Genomic DNA, 17,503 nt, shown 5'->3' with positions numbered 1-17,503 from the left:
TACGTGCCTCTTATTGTTAAGAGTATATATATATATATATATATATATATATATATATATATATATATATATATATATATATATATATATATATACAGCTCTGGAAAAAATTAAGAGACCACTGCAAAATTATCAGTTTTTCTGGTTTTACTATTTATAGGTATGTGTTTGGGTAAAATGAACATTTTTGTTTTATTCTATAAACTACTGACAACATTTCTCCCAAATTCCAAATAAAAATATTGTCATTTAGAGCATTTATTTGTAGAAAATGACAACTGGTCAAAATAACAAAAAAGATGCAGTGTTGTCAAACCTCGAATAATGCAAAGAAAATAAGTTGATATTCATTTTTAAACAACACAATACTAATGTTTTAACTTAGGAAGAGTTCAGAAATCAATATTTGGTGGAATAACCCTGATTTTCAAGCACAGCTTTCATGCGTCTTGGCATGCTCTCCACCAGTCTTTCACATTGATGTTGGGTGACTTTATGCCACTCCTGGCGCAAAACTTCAAGCAGCTCGGCTTTGTTTGATGGCTTGTGACCATCCATCTTCCTCTTGATCACATTCCAGAGGTTTTCAGTGGGGTTCAGGTCTGGAGATTGGGCTGGCCATGACAGGATCTTGATCTGGTGGTCCTCCATCCATACCTTGATTGACCTGGCTGTGTGGCATGGAGCATTGTCCTGCTGGAAAAACCAATCCTCAGAGTTGGGGAACATTGTCAGAGCAGAAGGAAGCAAGTTTTCTTCCAGGACAACCTTGTACTTGGCTTTTATATATATATATATATATATATATATATATATATATATATATATATATATATATATATATATATATATATATAAGGAATACCCCAATAATAAGTACCCTTGGAAACAGTTGAAAGTTCATCGCTTTTGCTGATCTGTTTTTGTCTTGTTTTCCTGGGAGGAAGGCAATCAATCTACCTGTTATAATATACATTTTGTTTTCACGGATTGAATGCTAAATTGATTAATTGTACCGAAGGATATAAGGAGGAATCTGTGCTCATCAAATTCCCTTATTTTAGGGGATTTTATTTGAGTATCGCTTCGATTTTCCGACAAAGTGCAGAAAAAAAAAAGTTCGGAAAAAATGTTTACCGCAACACTGAAATACCGACGCTTCTGAGTATAAAGGTCACTGTTCGGTGTTTGTATAGGACAAATACGTCCTTAAAGTCTGTACTTATTAAATAAAATGTATATTTCTTCATTTAGCAAATGCATCTGGCAATCTAATTTAATGCAACTGAAATACTGCATTACATTCTCTCTTTCCACAAAACTCATGTGTAACATTTGCACTACTAATCTTAACCCTGACGATTTTTGGTAATGTGGGGTATTTTCACTTGCCCATTTACAGTATAATGCAAATTTGTATTATTTATATCTAGTAATTATTATTTTTAAAATGTGTAGAAACCCTAAAGAAGTGAATATTTAATTAAAACTGCTTAAGTTGCATTTCACCTGTGATGTAGGGTATTGTTATTTTAAGATAGTGGGTCAGATTAGTGAGTAAACTTGCCATTAAAAAAAAACAAAAAAACTCCCACCTCCTTCAAACACACAATTTTAAACACTGATGATTTCTTCTGCCAAGTTTCATTACATGTGATTGAAATGAATGAAAAATCAATCAATTCATTATTTTGTATTAGAATAATGCATTCACGCACAAAATAAAAACGTGCAAAATTAAAACTACATATCCCAGCAGCACTGATTGGTATTTACTACGTACACTAGCCATGTTTTGGTTCTGGTTATTTTCTAATACGGGGGAGGAGAAAATATAGATATTTCGTCTATTATTTAGCACTTGCAATATACATAATCCATTATGATTCATATATATATATATATATATATATATATATATATATATATATATATATATATATATATATATATATATAAGTGTTAGTATTTTTGGTCAAACAGAACTTCCCCAAGATTGTACCTGGTATGATCGGAATGCCATCAAGCCAAACCACTTTTATGTAGGGGGGGGATCTGTAATAATCCTAGTGATGTATCTTAACATATACGATATTTTATTAGATAGGAGTTTGTAAAAAGTATATACTATAGGTGTATTTGGTAAGTTTTTGTTTATTTATACATATATATTTTTGTTTCAACGGCAAATGCATGTAGTATACTCTCTTCCCACATACCGCAATTGGAATAGTCGGTAGCGAGGCCTCTGAGTCGGGAGTGATTGTGTTGGTTGTGGTGTTCGGTCGATATTGAAACTGAAGTTGGAGTTTAGTAGGGCGTTTGATAACTTTGTGAGGTATATTAATATATTACTATCCCGTATATCAAACATTGGACGTCCCGGAAAGAGATTTCATAAGTTATCTTCGAGTTCTAATTCCTAGGGCTTATGATGCCGACACAGCGGGACAGTTGCATGTCCCAGCCCGGAGAGAATCCCCATCAAGTCCGGGTAAAAGCTTACTACAAGGGGTAAGTGAACATCAGTAGCTGGTTGTGGGTTTGTGTGGGTTAGGGTAGTTTCAAACCGGATCTGCCTGTATTTTGAAAAAAATGTGATGGATCATTCACAATACTACACAGGGCTATTCAACTGTCCGTACGCTTTCCGCCTTATTTCTTAGCTACCCGACATAAAAAAAACGAGTGTAACTTTAACCTACTCCTTAGGAAGTGTGATGATAAACTGTATATTTAATTTGGTATTCATTGACGCAGTATTTTGACGCTGGTGTGAGTCTTTGCAGTAAACGTGTTTACCTACATTACTTTCACTGTATCCACACATTTCTCATGACTTTGAATAGTGACATTAGTTACTAGTTTTCCAGCCCAAATTCAGTCAGCTGGGACAGTTAGTACTTCTGCTGTGTAATTTGTAGGTACCGACGTCGTCGCGCGGTATGATGACCAGTGCAATCTACATTAGGATCTGCATTTGATGAATCCAGATTTTCAGCAATTCTGAATAAGAATTCCACATTTCAACTTAAAAACAGACCAAACATGGCAGGGAGCTATTGAGTATGGATGTATGGGTTATGTTTAGATGTCTAAGAAATTGTAGCGTAATATAGGGTTAAACCAGGAATGGAAATAAGGTGCCCATTGCATAGCGGTTTGATCCATTCCTGGTTTTACTAGGAATTTACTAAGACACCTGCTCTTGTTACCTATACACGGGGGCCTAATCAGGCTCATTTTAAAACCTGGCATGGATGAAACTGCTATGCAGTAAGAGTCTTTATTTACATCCCTGGTTAAACGTTAAGGTTAATTAGGGACATCACTTTTTGGTTATGGGCTTTCTCTTCAGAGAGCTGAAACAGCACCCTGTCAATATTGATGCTGGCAGTGTGAAACCTATTGTGACATCATCCATTGACTTCTGTGAAACATATCCAAAACTGATGAACAGTTAAACATCCACATCATGAAATAGCCTTCCATTTGACTTAAGGAACTTGGAACACATTGTGCTGCTTAAACATTATTATACGGCAAGTCCATTTGAATCTTGGTGGCATTTGCTTTCATTCGGTTTCCAAATCCTTCGATAGCAGGACATGGTACAGTTTTGAAAAACAGTCATCACAAAGGCTGATCCTGTTAAGACCAAGCTCAAGCGGAAGCAGCACATTCCTGACTTTAAAAATATAAATCCAGGACATTAAAAAAGGATAATTTTGTTGAATTTATAAACCAAGAGTGATGTATTAGTGTTAATGCTGTTTGGTTAGGCCTATACCTCTGCATGCTATACTGTTAAGTTAGGCTTGCTCTTCAAAAGACTGGTAAAACCTGTAAAACTGGTTGTCTGCCAGAAATAAAGCATTCTTTACCACTTACAGTACATGATTATTCATGCATGTGCGGCATGGTAATCTGGCATTCTGTCTTGCTACATAAAGCAACATGTGGAGGCACCCATATATAAGGCTGGGGCGATGCCTAACTTTTCACTATCTCTATATCATTCTCCAAAAAAGCAGATGCATCGATTCATCAACGTTATGATAGGGTAAAAAATAAAACCTGCAGAAATACATGTGGAGCAGTGGATTACTGTGTAACATTGCAAGTAACACTTCAAGAACTATTATGCATATTACATTGATTACATCAGTTTATGCATATACAGTAGTAATTTATTTTTATATATATATATATATATATATATATATATATATACAGTGCCTTGCAAAAGTATTCAGACCCCTGACCAATTCTCTCACATTACTGAATTACAAATGGTACATTGAAATTTCGTTCTGTTTGATATTTTATTTTAAAACACTGAAACGCAAAATCAATTATTGTAAGGTGACATTGGTTTTATGTTGGGAAATATTTTGAAGAAAAATAAAAAACTGAAATATCTTGCTTGCATAAGTATTCAACCCCTGTGCTGTGGAAGCTCCCAGTTTACACCGATGATAGAAATTGCCCTAACGAGGACACGGTTACCTTACCATTGGCCTCCACCTGTGAACCATTAAAGTTGCTGTCACATTTTCTGGATCATTGGTCAGGCTTTGAATCTGAAGGAAAATGAAGAACAAAGAGCATTCGACAGAGGTTAGAGATAAAGTAATACAAATGCATAGATTAGGGAAAGGGTACAAAATAATATCCAAGTGTTTGGATATCCCAGTGAACACAGTTGGATCAATAATCAGGAAGTGGAAGCTGCATCACACCACCCAGGCACTGCCAAGAAAAGGCCGTCCCTCAAAACTCAGCGCTTAAACAAGAAGGAGACTTGTGAGAGAGGCCAACAATCACTTTGAAGGAGCTACAGAGTTCAGTGGCTGGGAGTGGAGTAATGGTGCACCAGTCAACCATATCAAGAACTCTGCATAACACTGGCCTGTATGGGAGGGTGGCAAGAAAGAAGCAGTTACTCAAAAAGTACCATCTGAAAGCACGTCTGGAGTTTGCCAGAAAGCATGAGAGTGACCCAGCTGCGATGTGGGAAAAGGTTTTGTGGTCAGATGAGACCAAGATAGAGCTTTTTGGCCAAAACTCAAAGCGCTATGTGTGGCGCAAACCTAACACTGCCCATGCCTCAAGACACACCATCCCTACAGTGAAGTATGGTGGTGGCAGCATCATGCTGTGGGGATGCTTCTCATCAGCAGGGACTGGACATCTTGTTAAAATTGAAGGAAGAATGGATGGAGCAAAATATAGGGAAATACTGCAAGAGAACCTGCTCCAGTCAGCTAAAAAGCTGAAGCTTGGGAGGAAATTCACATTTCAGCAGGACAATGATCCCAAGCACAAGGCCAAAGCAACATTCGAGTGGCTCAAGAACAAAAAGGTGAATGTCCTACAGTGGCCCAGTCAAAGTCCTGATCTCAATCCCATTGAGAATCTGTGGCACTATTTGAAAATTGCTGTCCACAAGCGTCGTCCAACCAACCTTAACAACCTGGAGCAAATCTGCCAAGACGAATGGGCCAAAATCACTCCGACACTGTGTGCAAAGCTGGTACATACTTACCCCAAAAGACTTAAAGCTGTTATTGCTGCGAATGGTGGCTCTACCAAATATGAATGTGTTGGGGTTGAATACTTATGCAACCCCAACACAACACAAGATTTTTATTTTTCTTTCCTAACATAAAACCAATGTCACCTTACAATAATTGATTTTGAGTTTTAGTGTTCTAAAATAAAATATCAAACAGAACAAAATTTCAATGTACCATTTGTAATTCAGTAATATGAGAGAACTGGTCCGGGGTCTGAATACTTTTGCAAGGCACTGTGTGTGTGTATATATATATATATATATATATATATGTATATATATATATATATATATATGTATATATATATATATATATGTATATGTATATATGTATATATATATATATATATATATAATATATATATATATATGTATATATATATATATGTATATATATATATATAATATATATATATATATATATATATATATATATATCTATAATCTTATTTGTGTTGATTTGTCTCAGTTGGGTGTCAAAGCAAAATCCCCCCCCCCCCAAAAGAGTAGTTTACATCCAAAACACAGGTATAAAAGACAACACTTCCCCTTTTCATCCCTATCCAATAATTTAGTTTATTTTACGAATTAGTTTTATGCAATGAAACGTGTAAAAATTGTTCCACTACTCCTTGCATCGTCTTTAAAAAAAACAAACAAACATGGTCTCATATCCCATATAGCACTGCGCATGTCCCTGGTAGTGACTCAGTAATCTGTATCAGCGCATCTTACCTGTTGACTCTCTCAGGCAAGAATGTGGACAAGTAAAACACATGCTCAAAAATCATGGTTTTAAGAGCATGGATGAGGCCTGCAGGGTTTTTATTGAGAACTATTCCGACATCTTTCCTACTTTTGTAAAACTTGCAGCAATTGCAATTATGATACCTGTATCTTGTGTATACCAACAGAACAGGGGTTTAGCTGTCAGAACAGAGTGCAGACCAGCAAACACTCTTGTTTATGTGAGGATCATCTAAAATTTATGACAATTTCAATGGAAGCTCCTGAGAATTAAGACTTTGATCTGGAAAGAGTCATTTTTTGACTTGGGTGCTAAAAAGAAAATTTTTTAAACGGCAAAACTGTAGATAGTTCTGATGTTGACAGCTACCCGCAGAGACATTGGTACATGTTCTACAACACTGATTTTTACGTCGTGAATGGGGGATTTTCAAATGAAAACATTTCATGGTAAGCTTGTCTTTGCCTATTTCTACTACCATTATTTATACAGTGTGCTGCATGTTAACTTTGTTAATCTGAAATAGTTACACTGAAAAATAATGTAACAATGTTGATACAATATGTAAAAACGCAGATTTTTAGATGATATGCTTCTTACAAACGCACATTTTAAAGGCTAGCACGACCTGAAGACTCCTGCACAGATGCAATCCCATCAGTAAACACTCACAGGGGGAGGGGCAGGGGGGAGAAGGCAAGCGCAATCGCATGCAGATTCAGTGAGTCAGACCTGAGGGGAGCAGAGAAGGTCTGCGCTTAATGCAAAAACTAATGTCCGATTCCATATTTAATAAAAAATAAAAGCTTTTCTTTGCTTAAACACTATACACAAAAACGATGCACAGGCTTGACTATGGATAGTTGTCAAACGATACGATGCATCGATAAATCCACTGAACCTTCAATTCTCCTGAGCCGTGTGGGGAATTGCTGCAGTGAGGGAAAAAATGATTAGGCAGTACATCATGTTCTGCACTATGTACTGAAGCTGACCCATAGCATGTATACATACTATCTACAGTATGTGTTAAGTTCACCTAATACTTTCAGAAATGTATAGAGTAAGTAATAGTTTAATTACACATTAAAAGGTGAGGAGGTCTTCCTCTAAAGGCGTTGTCTTTTCTATCCCAATAGTCTTTTACAGTACATGTCTTGTTTACAATTTTAAATTTGTGGTTAAAAATGATGAGCAGATTTCCTAATGATTTATTGCAATTCTTTAGAATAAATAACACTTTTTAAATAATAGTCAAATGTTGCACTGCCTTAGCATTGAAAACGTGTCTTTTTTATTTTTTTTAAGGACTGTGTTGTAACATAATCACTTTGATTTAGACAAATGCCTTGTTTTTTTTTAATTTTTTTAAATGAAAATCACACTTAAAACACAATTACAGCACTAGACTTGAGCTGATTTCTCCAGACTGTTTCATTTTCAACTGTGCAACTCCGAGCCACATTCAATCAACACATGGATTGGTAATAACACATTCTGAACACATCAAGGAAATTGAGGTTTTATTTTTTTTCCCCCCCAGCTGTCTGCTAAAGCTGATTTCATAACTTTAAAAACTCAAAAAATGTTAAAACTAATGAAAGCAAACGACATTTAAACAAATTCTATTATCAGTTTAATGAGACACTGACTAAGTCATTCGCTGAAATGGTATGGAAAAGTCTGGTTATGACACTTATTACAAAATGAATATTTTGTGCAGACAAAAGTTCCTTGTGAACTGGCATTTAGTCCTTTATGATCCTACATGCACCAGATGCACAGGAACTTTGCTGTTTGACACTTGAGATCTCAGCAGTAACCTACAAGTATAATCGTGAGAATGATGTGTTTCATATCTAGAAATTCCACTGATGGCTTTTGGCTGATTACTTAACATGCAATATTGTCACAAAGGAACAATTCTTGCTGTAGAGAACTATTTTCCAAAGGGGGCCTTATTCTTTCACTAGTGCTTGTCACTTGCTCACAGACTCTAAAAATGATCAGTAATTTGTTGAATATAAGTGCATATTAGAATTGTCTATGAGTTGACAGGAATATGTTGTATTACTTGTCAGATTGTAAAATGTCTGGGTACTTTATATTATATTGACCTTATACAGTATTAACCGGTTGAACAATCATGCTGTTTCAGAATCTGAGTAAGGCCATTTTAATGTGGCTAGTCATCAGTGCTGGTCAAGTTTGCTTTTTGCAACTGTTGCACCTGCTGACTCAGACAGCAAGTGCCCTGCAGTATTTGTGGGTGTTTATAGTTTACCTTTCCAAAAATAAATCAATCAGGTCCTTGAAACAGAACCTATTTCAGAATGTGTTTCCTGTAAATCCATTTAATCAGTGTAATAAATAAGTAATGGCATTTTTTCTTTCTTCCTGAGCTACAGTACTGTCAAGTGTAATAAATATTAATGCTATTCACCCTATCCTTCCAGCACTCCATGTACCAGAGCTAACTGTTACTCGCATTGTAGTGAGTGTCGATTGGATTATTGAAGTGTACAATTGAGTATCATTGTGTGTGACAACTCAGCTTTAAAATGTAAAATATAATCTGAGAAATGTGTAGATTCATCAGCAGTGCAAGTAGACAGTCTACAATAGCACACATTTGTAGTTATACTGTGTATGCTAGGCCTATTTCTTCCACTGCTTGTATTTTATACCATGTCCTAGTCATTTTGAAGGAAAATAAGAATGAAAAGCTGAGTTCACAAAAAGGTTAAAACTGTCCTCTACAGCAGCAGTAACATGATAAACAAGGGCTTCATTCTTATCTGTTGTATGCAAAACCGATCTCCCATTCCCTCCATAATATATAGTCAAGTTCAATTTGAATTCCAAACGCACACTTTGTTCAGAAATGTTACAAGCTTATTTGTCCTTTTCTTTTAATTGTCACTTTCATACAGTTCTGTACATTAGTTGTTTTTGCCCTGCAGTTTTTAAACTAGCAAGCCATGATCAGCTTTCCCATCGGACTGCATTAGACCATAAAGTGAATCTAAGAATAAGAGAACTTCACAAGAGAATATTAAAGGAGACAACAGAGTCCAGAGAATCCCTGAATGAATGGCTCAGCTCCGTACAGACAGCTTCATAACCTTGCACATTCACTGGAGCTCCTGTGAATTCAGATACTCAGTCAGTCTTTTACAGTAGTTGTGTTACCTTTCAGTGAACATTAAATGAACAGTAATATATTTAGTAAAGGAATTGTCCTGGTCATAAAGACTGACACCCCAGCTTCCAGCCAACTTGGCATAGCTCGCACAAGCTTTTTTCATAACACTTTTGCCCACTCTCCACAACAACTGCTCAGTTGAATAGCGTCTTTTCAGCTCCCTTTTGGACTCTATCCAGCATTGCTCGATTTGGAGGAGGTCCTGGGCATTGGACCAGGAGCCTTGATGCTGCCACCCTAGTGTTAAAACAGTGAATCAAAATCAATCTTAATGGCTTGCAACTAATGGGAACAGCATTGATGGGTGTTGCTGTCCATATTAATGTGTGAACTCTGCTGCATACAGTAAACACTCTGTCTCTCGCGTGCACATGATTTGAAGACGTTATAAAGTGTTTGTTTTTCATTCCAAAAAATTCATATTAAACTACAGCTTATATAAACTGCAGAGTGTATTTCAGGTATTCTAGTTACATGAGATGTATAAGTTATGTGTACTTTAGTTTTCTACCCTGTCTGTGATTTAATGATCACTTTTATTTTCTTAAATCTGTTACTAAATGCATGTGAATTGTGAGAGATTGGGGTGTACATGATCTTTTTATCCATATATGAAAACTATACATCTGCAGTCAGATATAACAATACCAATACAGTGTGGATTTTCAAACTGGCTTTGAGTCAGCACTGCCCTGCCTGGCAGTGACCTGTGCCAATACGTCTAAGATTTAAACTGGCTACCCCAAGATTAAAGGTATCCTATCCAACACACATTTATTTAAGTACACAGTTATATATTTAAGTACCAAAGATGATATTTGTAGAAGGTTTTCCAGTAGCTCCTCAAGTTTTTGTCCTGGGATTACTAAGTTTATATAAACTGAACTAGTTCAGACCTTACAAGCAGTGGCTTGCAGGGTGTTTCACCCTGGCACTTAACACACGTTCATTTTGGGAGTTTGTTATTCAAAGGAAATTGGCTTGACTTTTTAGAGTGGTAGGGTGTTTCCTTTAATTAAAGTTTTATATGGAATCTGTGCTTCAGAGGTGGCAAATTATGAACCAGTGCAACTCTGTATTGTTGTGCTCCACAGTACCTCCCCAATGGAGCTAAAGGTGAAATTGACTCACATGTCATTGTCATTTGACACTGTCATTCTTAGTAGATTTCATATTCCTCTTCCCTGTCAGTTTCACCTGCATGGTTTGTCCTGTAATGTGTAACAAAGATCAGCTGGGAACTGGATTGAATTTTTTTTTTTTTTTTTATTAAATGAGTCATAAAAAGTCATTTTGACTTTCAAGTTGCTGGCGAGCACAGATTTGGCAGGTGATACAGACACTGGTTCTTGCAACAGAATTGTGGACAATATTGTCTACTCCTGTGAGACCTATTCATGATAAGACATGCATTTTTTAATGTAGTAAATTTGAGTGGTAGGGGTAGCACCCGCAGGTAAATAAAACAAACCAGAGTCTTTGATGCAGTTCCAAACAACTGTCTTTATGCTTAAAAATGCTTACAGCCATATATATATACAAGGGGAAACCAAAAATAATAAAGTGGAGACACAGCGAGGAAGACAGCCTCAGGGTTGGGTAAGAGCCCACAGTCCAGGCAGGAACGAGCCATCAATGTCTTTATTACAGTCTCTTTAATACGCGTCTCCTTGGTCACAAGGTGCTTTAACGTTACCAGTCCTGGTTCTATAACAGTTGGAAACAACGACTTATAGAATCAAGGTAAACAAGCCACCATGAGCCCTCATGTGTCTCTCCTCAAGTAGCTCAATCTCCCTGGCGAAATACAGTTCCCTATATGCTCCCTCCAGTCCTGCAGCAGCCAATCATTTAATTGATTGGGATACTACTAAGCAGTGGTTCTTGAGGTGAAACCTGTTTTATGTTTTCATGTTAATCATAAATTACATTTATTTTCATATTGTCCATTTAAACTGGGATATACATTTCCTACCCAAATGAGTAAGAAAAAGTGAGAAAAGGCTGTGAGTTTTCCTTAATGCATGGTACTTTATCAGAAAGCTTTCTTTGACCGTCTAAGTTCATATTCCCCAAATGTTGCTATAAATATATCGCATTTACTGGTGTTTTAAGTTCTGTTATGTTTGACATACCGTTTTGTTCTACTGTTGTCGCATAGATATTGTGAAAATAAGTTTGTAGTTTCTCCTAATGAAAATAAACAAATAGATAGAACTTTTAACCAGGTTTGTTTGTAGCCGGGCTGTGTGTGTGTTTAACCAGTAACCTGCTAGAGTATATTGACCTGGAAAGGAAAGTATTTTGTTAGATCTAAAGCGTTGATGTTTATGTGTTCTTCTTGTGCTTTCCAGGGACATCATGATTACCAGCTTCGAGCCATCCATCTTGTATGAAGGTCTTTTCAATGAGGTGCGAGAGATGTGCTCGTTTGAGGATGACCAGCTCTTCACTATGAAGTGGATTGACGAAGAAGGTATTGTACCATAATAAACAAAATATCTAATAACCGTGGTACATGTATATAAAACACAGAGTAGATCATGACACTGCTTCTACTAGAAGAAGCTGACAAATTGTATTCCATTTACACTTGCACTCCGCTTCAAACAATGACCAGTTCTGAGCTTTCCTAAACATAATACATTCAAAGACCAACCTTTCAACTAACGAATAGTTTAGTTGGTCCAATAAAAGGTATCACCTCTCCATCTCTTTGTCTAGTAACTAAAAGACTAACATGTAAATACAGAAATACTCTAAAGCCGGGTTCACACCTGAGAAATCAGTTGCGCAACCCATCTGCTCCCAAAATTTGCATAACTCAGTTGTGGGCAATTGCTGTGTCCACATCTGAGCGATTACTTGCGCAACAAGGTTCCTGCGTCTACAAGTTTCATTTTTTTATGATAACTTTTATGATTTTTTTTTACATTTTTATTCCATCTACAAGGTGAAGTAGTTTTTTTTTTTTACACCTTTTTTTTGTCCCGTGTCTACAAGTTGTATTTATTTTATTTATTTTTTGAAGTGACACTTTTTTTGGTCAGGTTGTAATGTGTCCAGTAATTAACAAGGACGACTTGGCTGTTATTAAAGAAAAAACAAAGCCACGTAAAAGCTGGATGAAACGGTTTAATTTTACCACTGACATTTTTAAAATTAGAGCTTCTTTATGACAGGATAGGCAAGCCGTGTAGTCAGCATTATAAGAACCAATCAGAGTTTGCAAATTGCCACATGATTGCCTATGTCTACAGAAGTCGCTCAGGAGGTTGCTTGGAAAGTAGAGCCCAGCTCTACTTCAAGCAACTGGTTGCAGGGATGTCCACATATAAGCGACTTGGTTGCATGCAACGAAGTTACGGAACTGGTCTCTCACGTGTGGACCCAATTTAAGAAAAGTGTGATGCATTGTATGTGTTGGTCATTATGAATAAGCAGCAACAATTGTATTGGGCTTGTATGTCGCTCTTCGCAGCTAAAGCCATCCCTAACAGCTTTACAAAAGATGCTCCTGAAAAACTAAAATTCAGATAAGCTACATAGTACTAAAAGTGACAAAAAGGCAAACTTAAGAAAATGGGATATCAGAAAAGTTAGATTTAGAAATGTCCAATGAACCAGTCCCTGATGAACAGGGGAGGGGTATTTTAGCGTCTGGATGCACCTTGACTGTGCAGATTAAAAATGATAGTTTCTTGTTTAAAACTACGAATGTTATTATTCTCTTTGCTCCAATGAATGCATTTTCTCGCATACTGTTGATATTTTTAGTCTGTGCTAAGAATAATAGTCTATTAAAAACTATTCCCTATGTTTGCTTACTTCAATAAAAAGGGACAACCACAAAACTAAGCAAATACCCCAGCCTATAGTTCATAATGTAAACACTATAATCTGTTAGTGACTACATTTGTTAGAGCAAACAACTGGTTTAATTTTGTAGGAGGTCAATGTGTTCTTGCAAGCAGAAGGTTGTGAAAAGACAGCCTTCTAGAGTTATTAGGGTTTCTGTGTGTCTAAAGCACGTTTTGCTCACCTATAAAGACCTTTTGTTTCTTAAGCAAATTTGACAGTGAAATGCTAGTGTGTTACAGTATGTTGAGAAAATTAGAGAAACATCAGTAATTAAATACACTGCCATCTTAGATAGCTAGCTAGATAGAAAGTGGAAGATAGCTATAGTAGAACACACGCTTAAAGGGGGGTGGGTAAAATAAGCGTTATAATGTGGGAGCATTATACTAAAGCAAATAAAACACAGTGCTCAACACAATGTTTAATGTGTTTCCTGATTACATTTATTGAACACTGCAACAAATAGCCTGCATATGAAAAAAACAAAAATCAAAGTACTGTATAACTTCAATATTACCGGTAAATGCAAAATCTGTATAGTGATTATACATTTATATAAACGGAATACAACACACAAACTGAATGCAAAGAACAGTACACTGTATTGCCTGCTGTACTAAAATAGTACAAAGTTGTGCATAATACATTTAAAAAAAAAAAAACATATTACCTGCCCTGACTTGCATATGTGCAGAGATCGAGATATCTAATCTGTTACTGCAGTTCTTTTGTTTCTGTGTTGTTGCTTTGATGCGCTGTGCTGAGTAAGTTAGACTTTTTGAATTGAAACAGTAAGCCTCTGAGTTGTCGATGGCACAAATGTTACTGAAGCTGTGTTTTTACTGTTCTTTTTTAAGTAGTCAAAGTAGTTTACATGTTAGTTGAATATTTGCCTCCCACCATTCGATATGTAAGTTCTCTGGTTTGCACCTGCCTATATACTTAAGAACAAGATAAATCGAGACTGGTATTCAGTAGGAACATTACAGTGCTATACAATACACAAAGTGTGTGTAAAACTCTGTAGCATGAACTCCTAAGAGACACAGTACCTAAACCATTTTGTTTCACAGGACAAATTGCTCACATATTCTGTAGGTTTGTTATAATGTTGTTCGGTTATATACTCTTTGAACAAATGGTAAGTGGCTGCTTGGGTGTCCTAACCAAGTTTGGAAAGAGGAAGCAGTGCCCTCTTATGGTGACAGACCTGAATAGGTTTAAGCAAGTTGAAGGCTTGTGTGTGCATATGTACAGTTGCCAGTGTCTCTTGTTTCTAGGACAAATGCAAATATATATATATTTTTTGATTCCAGGTGACCCTTGTACTGTCTCTTCTCAGTTGGAGTTGGAAGAAGCTCTCCGGCTTTATGAACTGAACAAAGATTCAGAACTGATTATCCATGGTAAGTATAAAAACGATAAAAATGGGGTTGTAATATACAATCACTCCAGGCTCTTAAAAAAAATATATATATTGACTGTAATTCTTTATTTGAATTGGATATTCTGGAAACAATTTATAGATCAACAGTACAAGTGAAATGTAAACTCTAACACTGAATTTTTATTTTGCTTTGTAAGAAGTGTATGAATACTATGTCTTATGTAGCCGGTATTGTGTCCAATTCAAATAGAGCATTACCAATTGACTTTGAGAGGAAAACGAGTAGTTGTCAGTGATTGTGGCTCCTTTGATCCACAGTTTTCTCATGAATCCACAATTGTGTTCTTTTTCACGAAGCAGCAGTTTTCAGTTGAATTGGAAAGTTGATTGATTTAAAAGCTCAAGGAGTGACGTTCTATAAATTTAAATAAGGTTCCATACTGAGTGGAGAAATGCATCGATAGCCCTAACATTTTGTTGATTTGTGTTTAACGTTTCTCTCGCCTGCGCACATTCATTTATAGTGAGAAAAGGTTGATCCACGGTAGTACCTTGATGTGAACATTATTAAAACGACGTGTGCTACAATTTACCTAATTTTATAGCAGTCTGAAGAAAGTCTCCACAAAAAATGGATCTGCATAGTTTTATTTTAAAAGGAAACTACAGAATTAAATTGCACTTCAAAAGTAAGCAGCAAATATATTACTGCATGTTCTGTATCTCTTATCTGAGAGCAAAGTCCAACTGTTTTCAGACCCCTTTCACATTTTGGGGTTCTTTTCCACTGCTTCTCATTTAGTGTGCTAGTTAGCTGGGTTTTAAGACTAATTTAAGCTATACTGTGATCCATTCATTTATTCAGTGTTCTTTAATGAGTCTCTTCCCAAGGGAATTAAGAATTTATATTTAATTCATCTACTGTGTCAGGTCCTCCAAATGACTTCTCTGTGTGGTCCTATGTAAGGGTTTTATAAGGATCCAGTTCTTTAAAATCACCTAAGAGAGAGTCCTCTTGTTTTAGAGGTCTGTTAGGAGTCCAGTAGTATGTGTAACTAAATTGTCTTTAATTCAGGTGCAGTTGAAATTTCACAGTCTGACCATATCCACCGCTAACGAGCTAGAAGAATTCCAATTTCTGTTTGCGATTCTGTAACCTCAGAAAACTGACACAATACTTAGTGAAAGTCACATGTTCTTCACCGCCCTAGTCATACACCAAACCATAACTTCCCTTTCATCTCTTACAAACCATAGTTTCAGTGCAGGTGAAGACAATTTCAGTAAACGTAGGTGGCTTTAGTTAGTCATTCTTTGCTCTGCATTCACTGGAATTATGATTAGTAATCCATCCATAAACTTGAGCAAACAAGTAAAAAATGTTCCAAAGTTGACTAAGAACGCCCCTTAACCTTTTAAAATGTGTGTGAATTTTTCTCCCTTTAGAAAATAGATGATCTTTACAGACTAAACAATTATGTAATATTGCTCTGCAATAAAGCAATTTGCTTCCATGCCAAAATACTTTCCTGTAGTAACTAATCGCAGAGTTGCATGGGACAGACCAGGCTGACACCTAGTATCGTGCATTTGGTGGAAATATAGTTGTGTTTGTGAATTAAGATTCTTTACTTAGTTTTCAGTGGGTGAGCCCTGTTTGTATCCAGATCTGTCTAAAATGCACATTATCCCTTTACACTTGAGTGCAACACCTTTTGTAAGTATCTTAAAGATAAGTCACTTCTAATCCCTTGTAAAAAAACATTTGATTTTGCGAATTTAGTGATGTATTCAATTGTCTCATCTATCCAGCACGTCTGATAGATTAGGTGACTCATCATCAACAAAACAAAATAGTAACGAGGAGGGAATCAGATGCGAGTTCCCTAACCTTAACATGTATATGGCCTCAGAAATTGGTTTACATATCTAACAGGTGAGGAAGCAAGCACAGCAGCTGTTTTGTGCTTCTTAGTACTCCTACATAGAATGAAGAATGTCATTGAGATGTGGAGCAATGTCCAGTTTACTAATCCTACTTTTCTAATGAAATGTGCATCTAATGAAACAGCATGAAATGAACTTCCCAGGTTATTCCTTGATTATGAAAACTAGTGGGGACTACATTTCAGTTTAACCAGGGGCTGGTAGTGTGTTTTCTCTGTTTTAAATTCTCATTATCTCTTCATTGATTTTTGTTATACTACTTCTATAGTATAACATGGCTTTTTTATTGCACTTCAGTGGTCTTCTGCATGTTTTTGATTCTAATGCATTCACAAATGTACTTCACAGCCATAATATTATTAGGACTTGAGTAATAGAGGAGAACAGGACACAGACATTAAAAACATGCTGCTTTAAATACAAGGGTGGAAACTGTGTCGTGCAGTCGATTTGGAGGTTAGGAATTGTGATCTTCATCACCCACCCGAGCAGATAACCTGTGGCCAAAGGCATGAGGTCTAGTGGGGTGAGGTTTAAGTAGGGTTAGGTTGCCAGGTCTAGTAATAAGAGCTTGAGATTGATGGAAACCAGCCTAGTAATGTAGGTAGGAGGCAAGCCCTTGGCCTGTATTGAAAATTCAAGCATCTACAGATTGGTTACAGGATGGTAATTAACATTGCTTGGCCAAGATATGTTGTGGCGGAGTGTCCCGCCCCTATTTATTATTATTTGTATTTTTGTTTGCGGCGCGGGTAAAAGCGCCGCGTCTTTTGTTAT

The 17,503-nt window shown here is 36.4% G+C and overlaps 1 protein-coding gene across 1 annotated transcript in view; it reads left to right on the top strand.

The window, feature by feature from the left end:
• The first annotated feature begins 2,046 nt into the window (after positions 1-2,046).
• Positions 2,047-17,503, top strand: part of LOC117417365 (protein kinase C iota type) — a 37,107-nt gene continuing 21,650 nt past the window's right edge. Inside the window, exons 1-4 of the mRNA XM_034029479.3 lie at positions 2,047-2,142; positions 2,427-2,514; positions 11,886-12,007; positions 14,709-14,798. Of these exons, the coding sequence (XP_033885370.1) occupies positions 2,432-2,514; positions 11,886-12,007; positions 14,709-14,798 (295 nt within the window). The 5' untranslated portion in view covers positions 2,047-2,142; positions 2,427-2,431. The remainder of the gene's footprint in view (positions 2,143-2,426; positions 2,515-11,885; positions 12,008-14,708; positions 14,799-17,503) is intronic.

This window comes from Acipenser ruthenus, chromosome 12, assembly GCF_902713425.1.
Source record: "Acipenser ruthenus chromosome 12, fAciRut3.2 maternal haplotype, whole genome shotgun sequence".
NCBI classification, from domain to species: domain Eukaryota; kingdom Metazoa; phylum Chordata; class Actinopteri; order Acipenseriformes; family Acipenseridae; genus Acipenser; species Acipenser ruthenus.
Note: the sequence above shows the minus strand (reverse complement) of the source record. Positions and strands in the feature narration are given on the sequence as shown.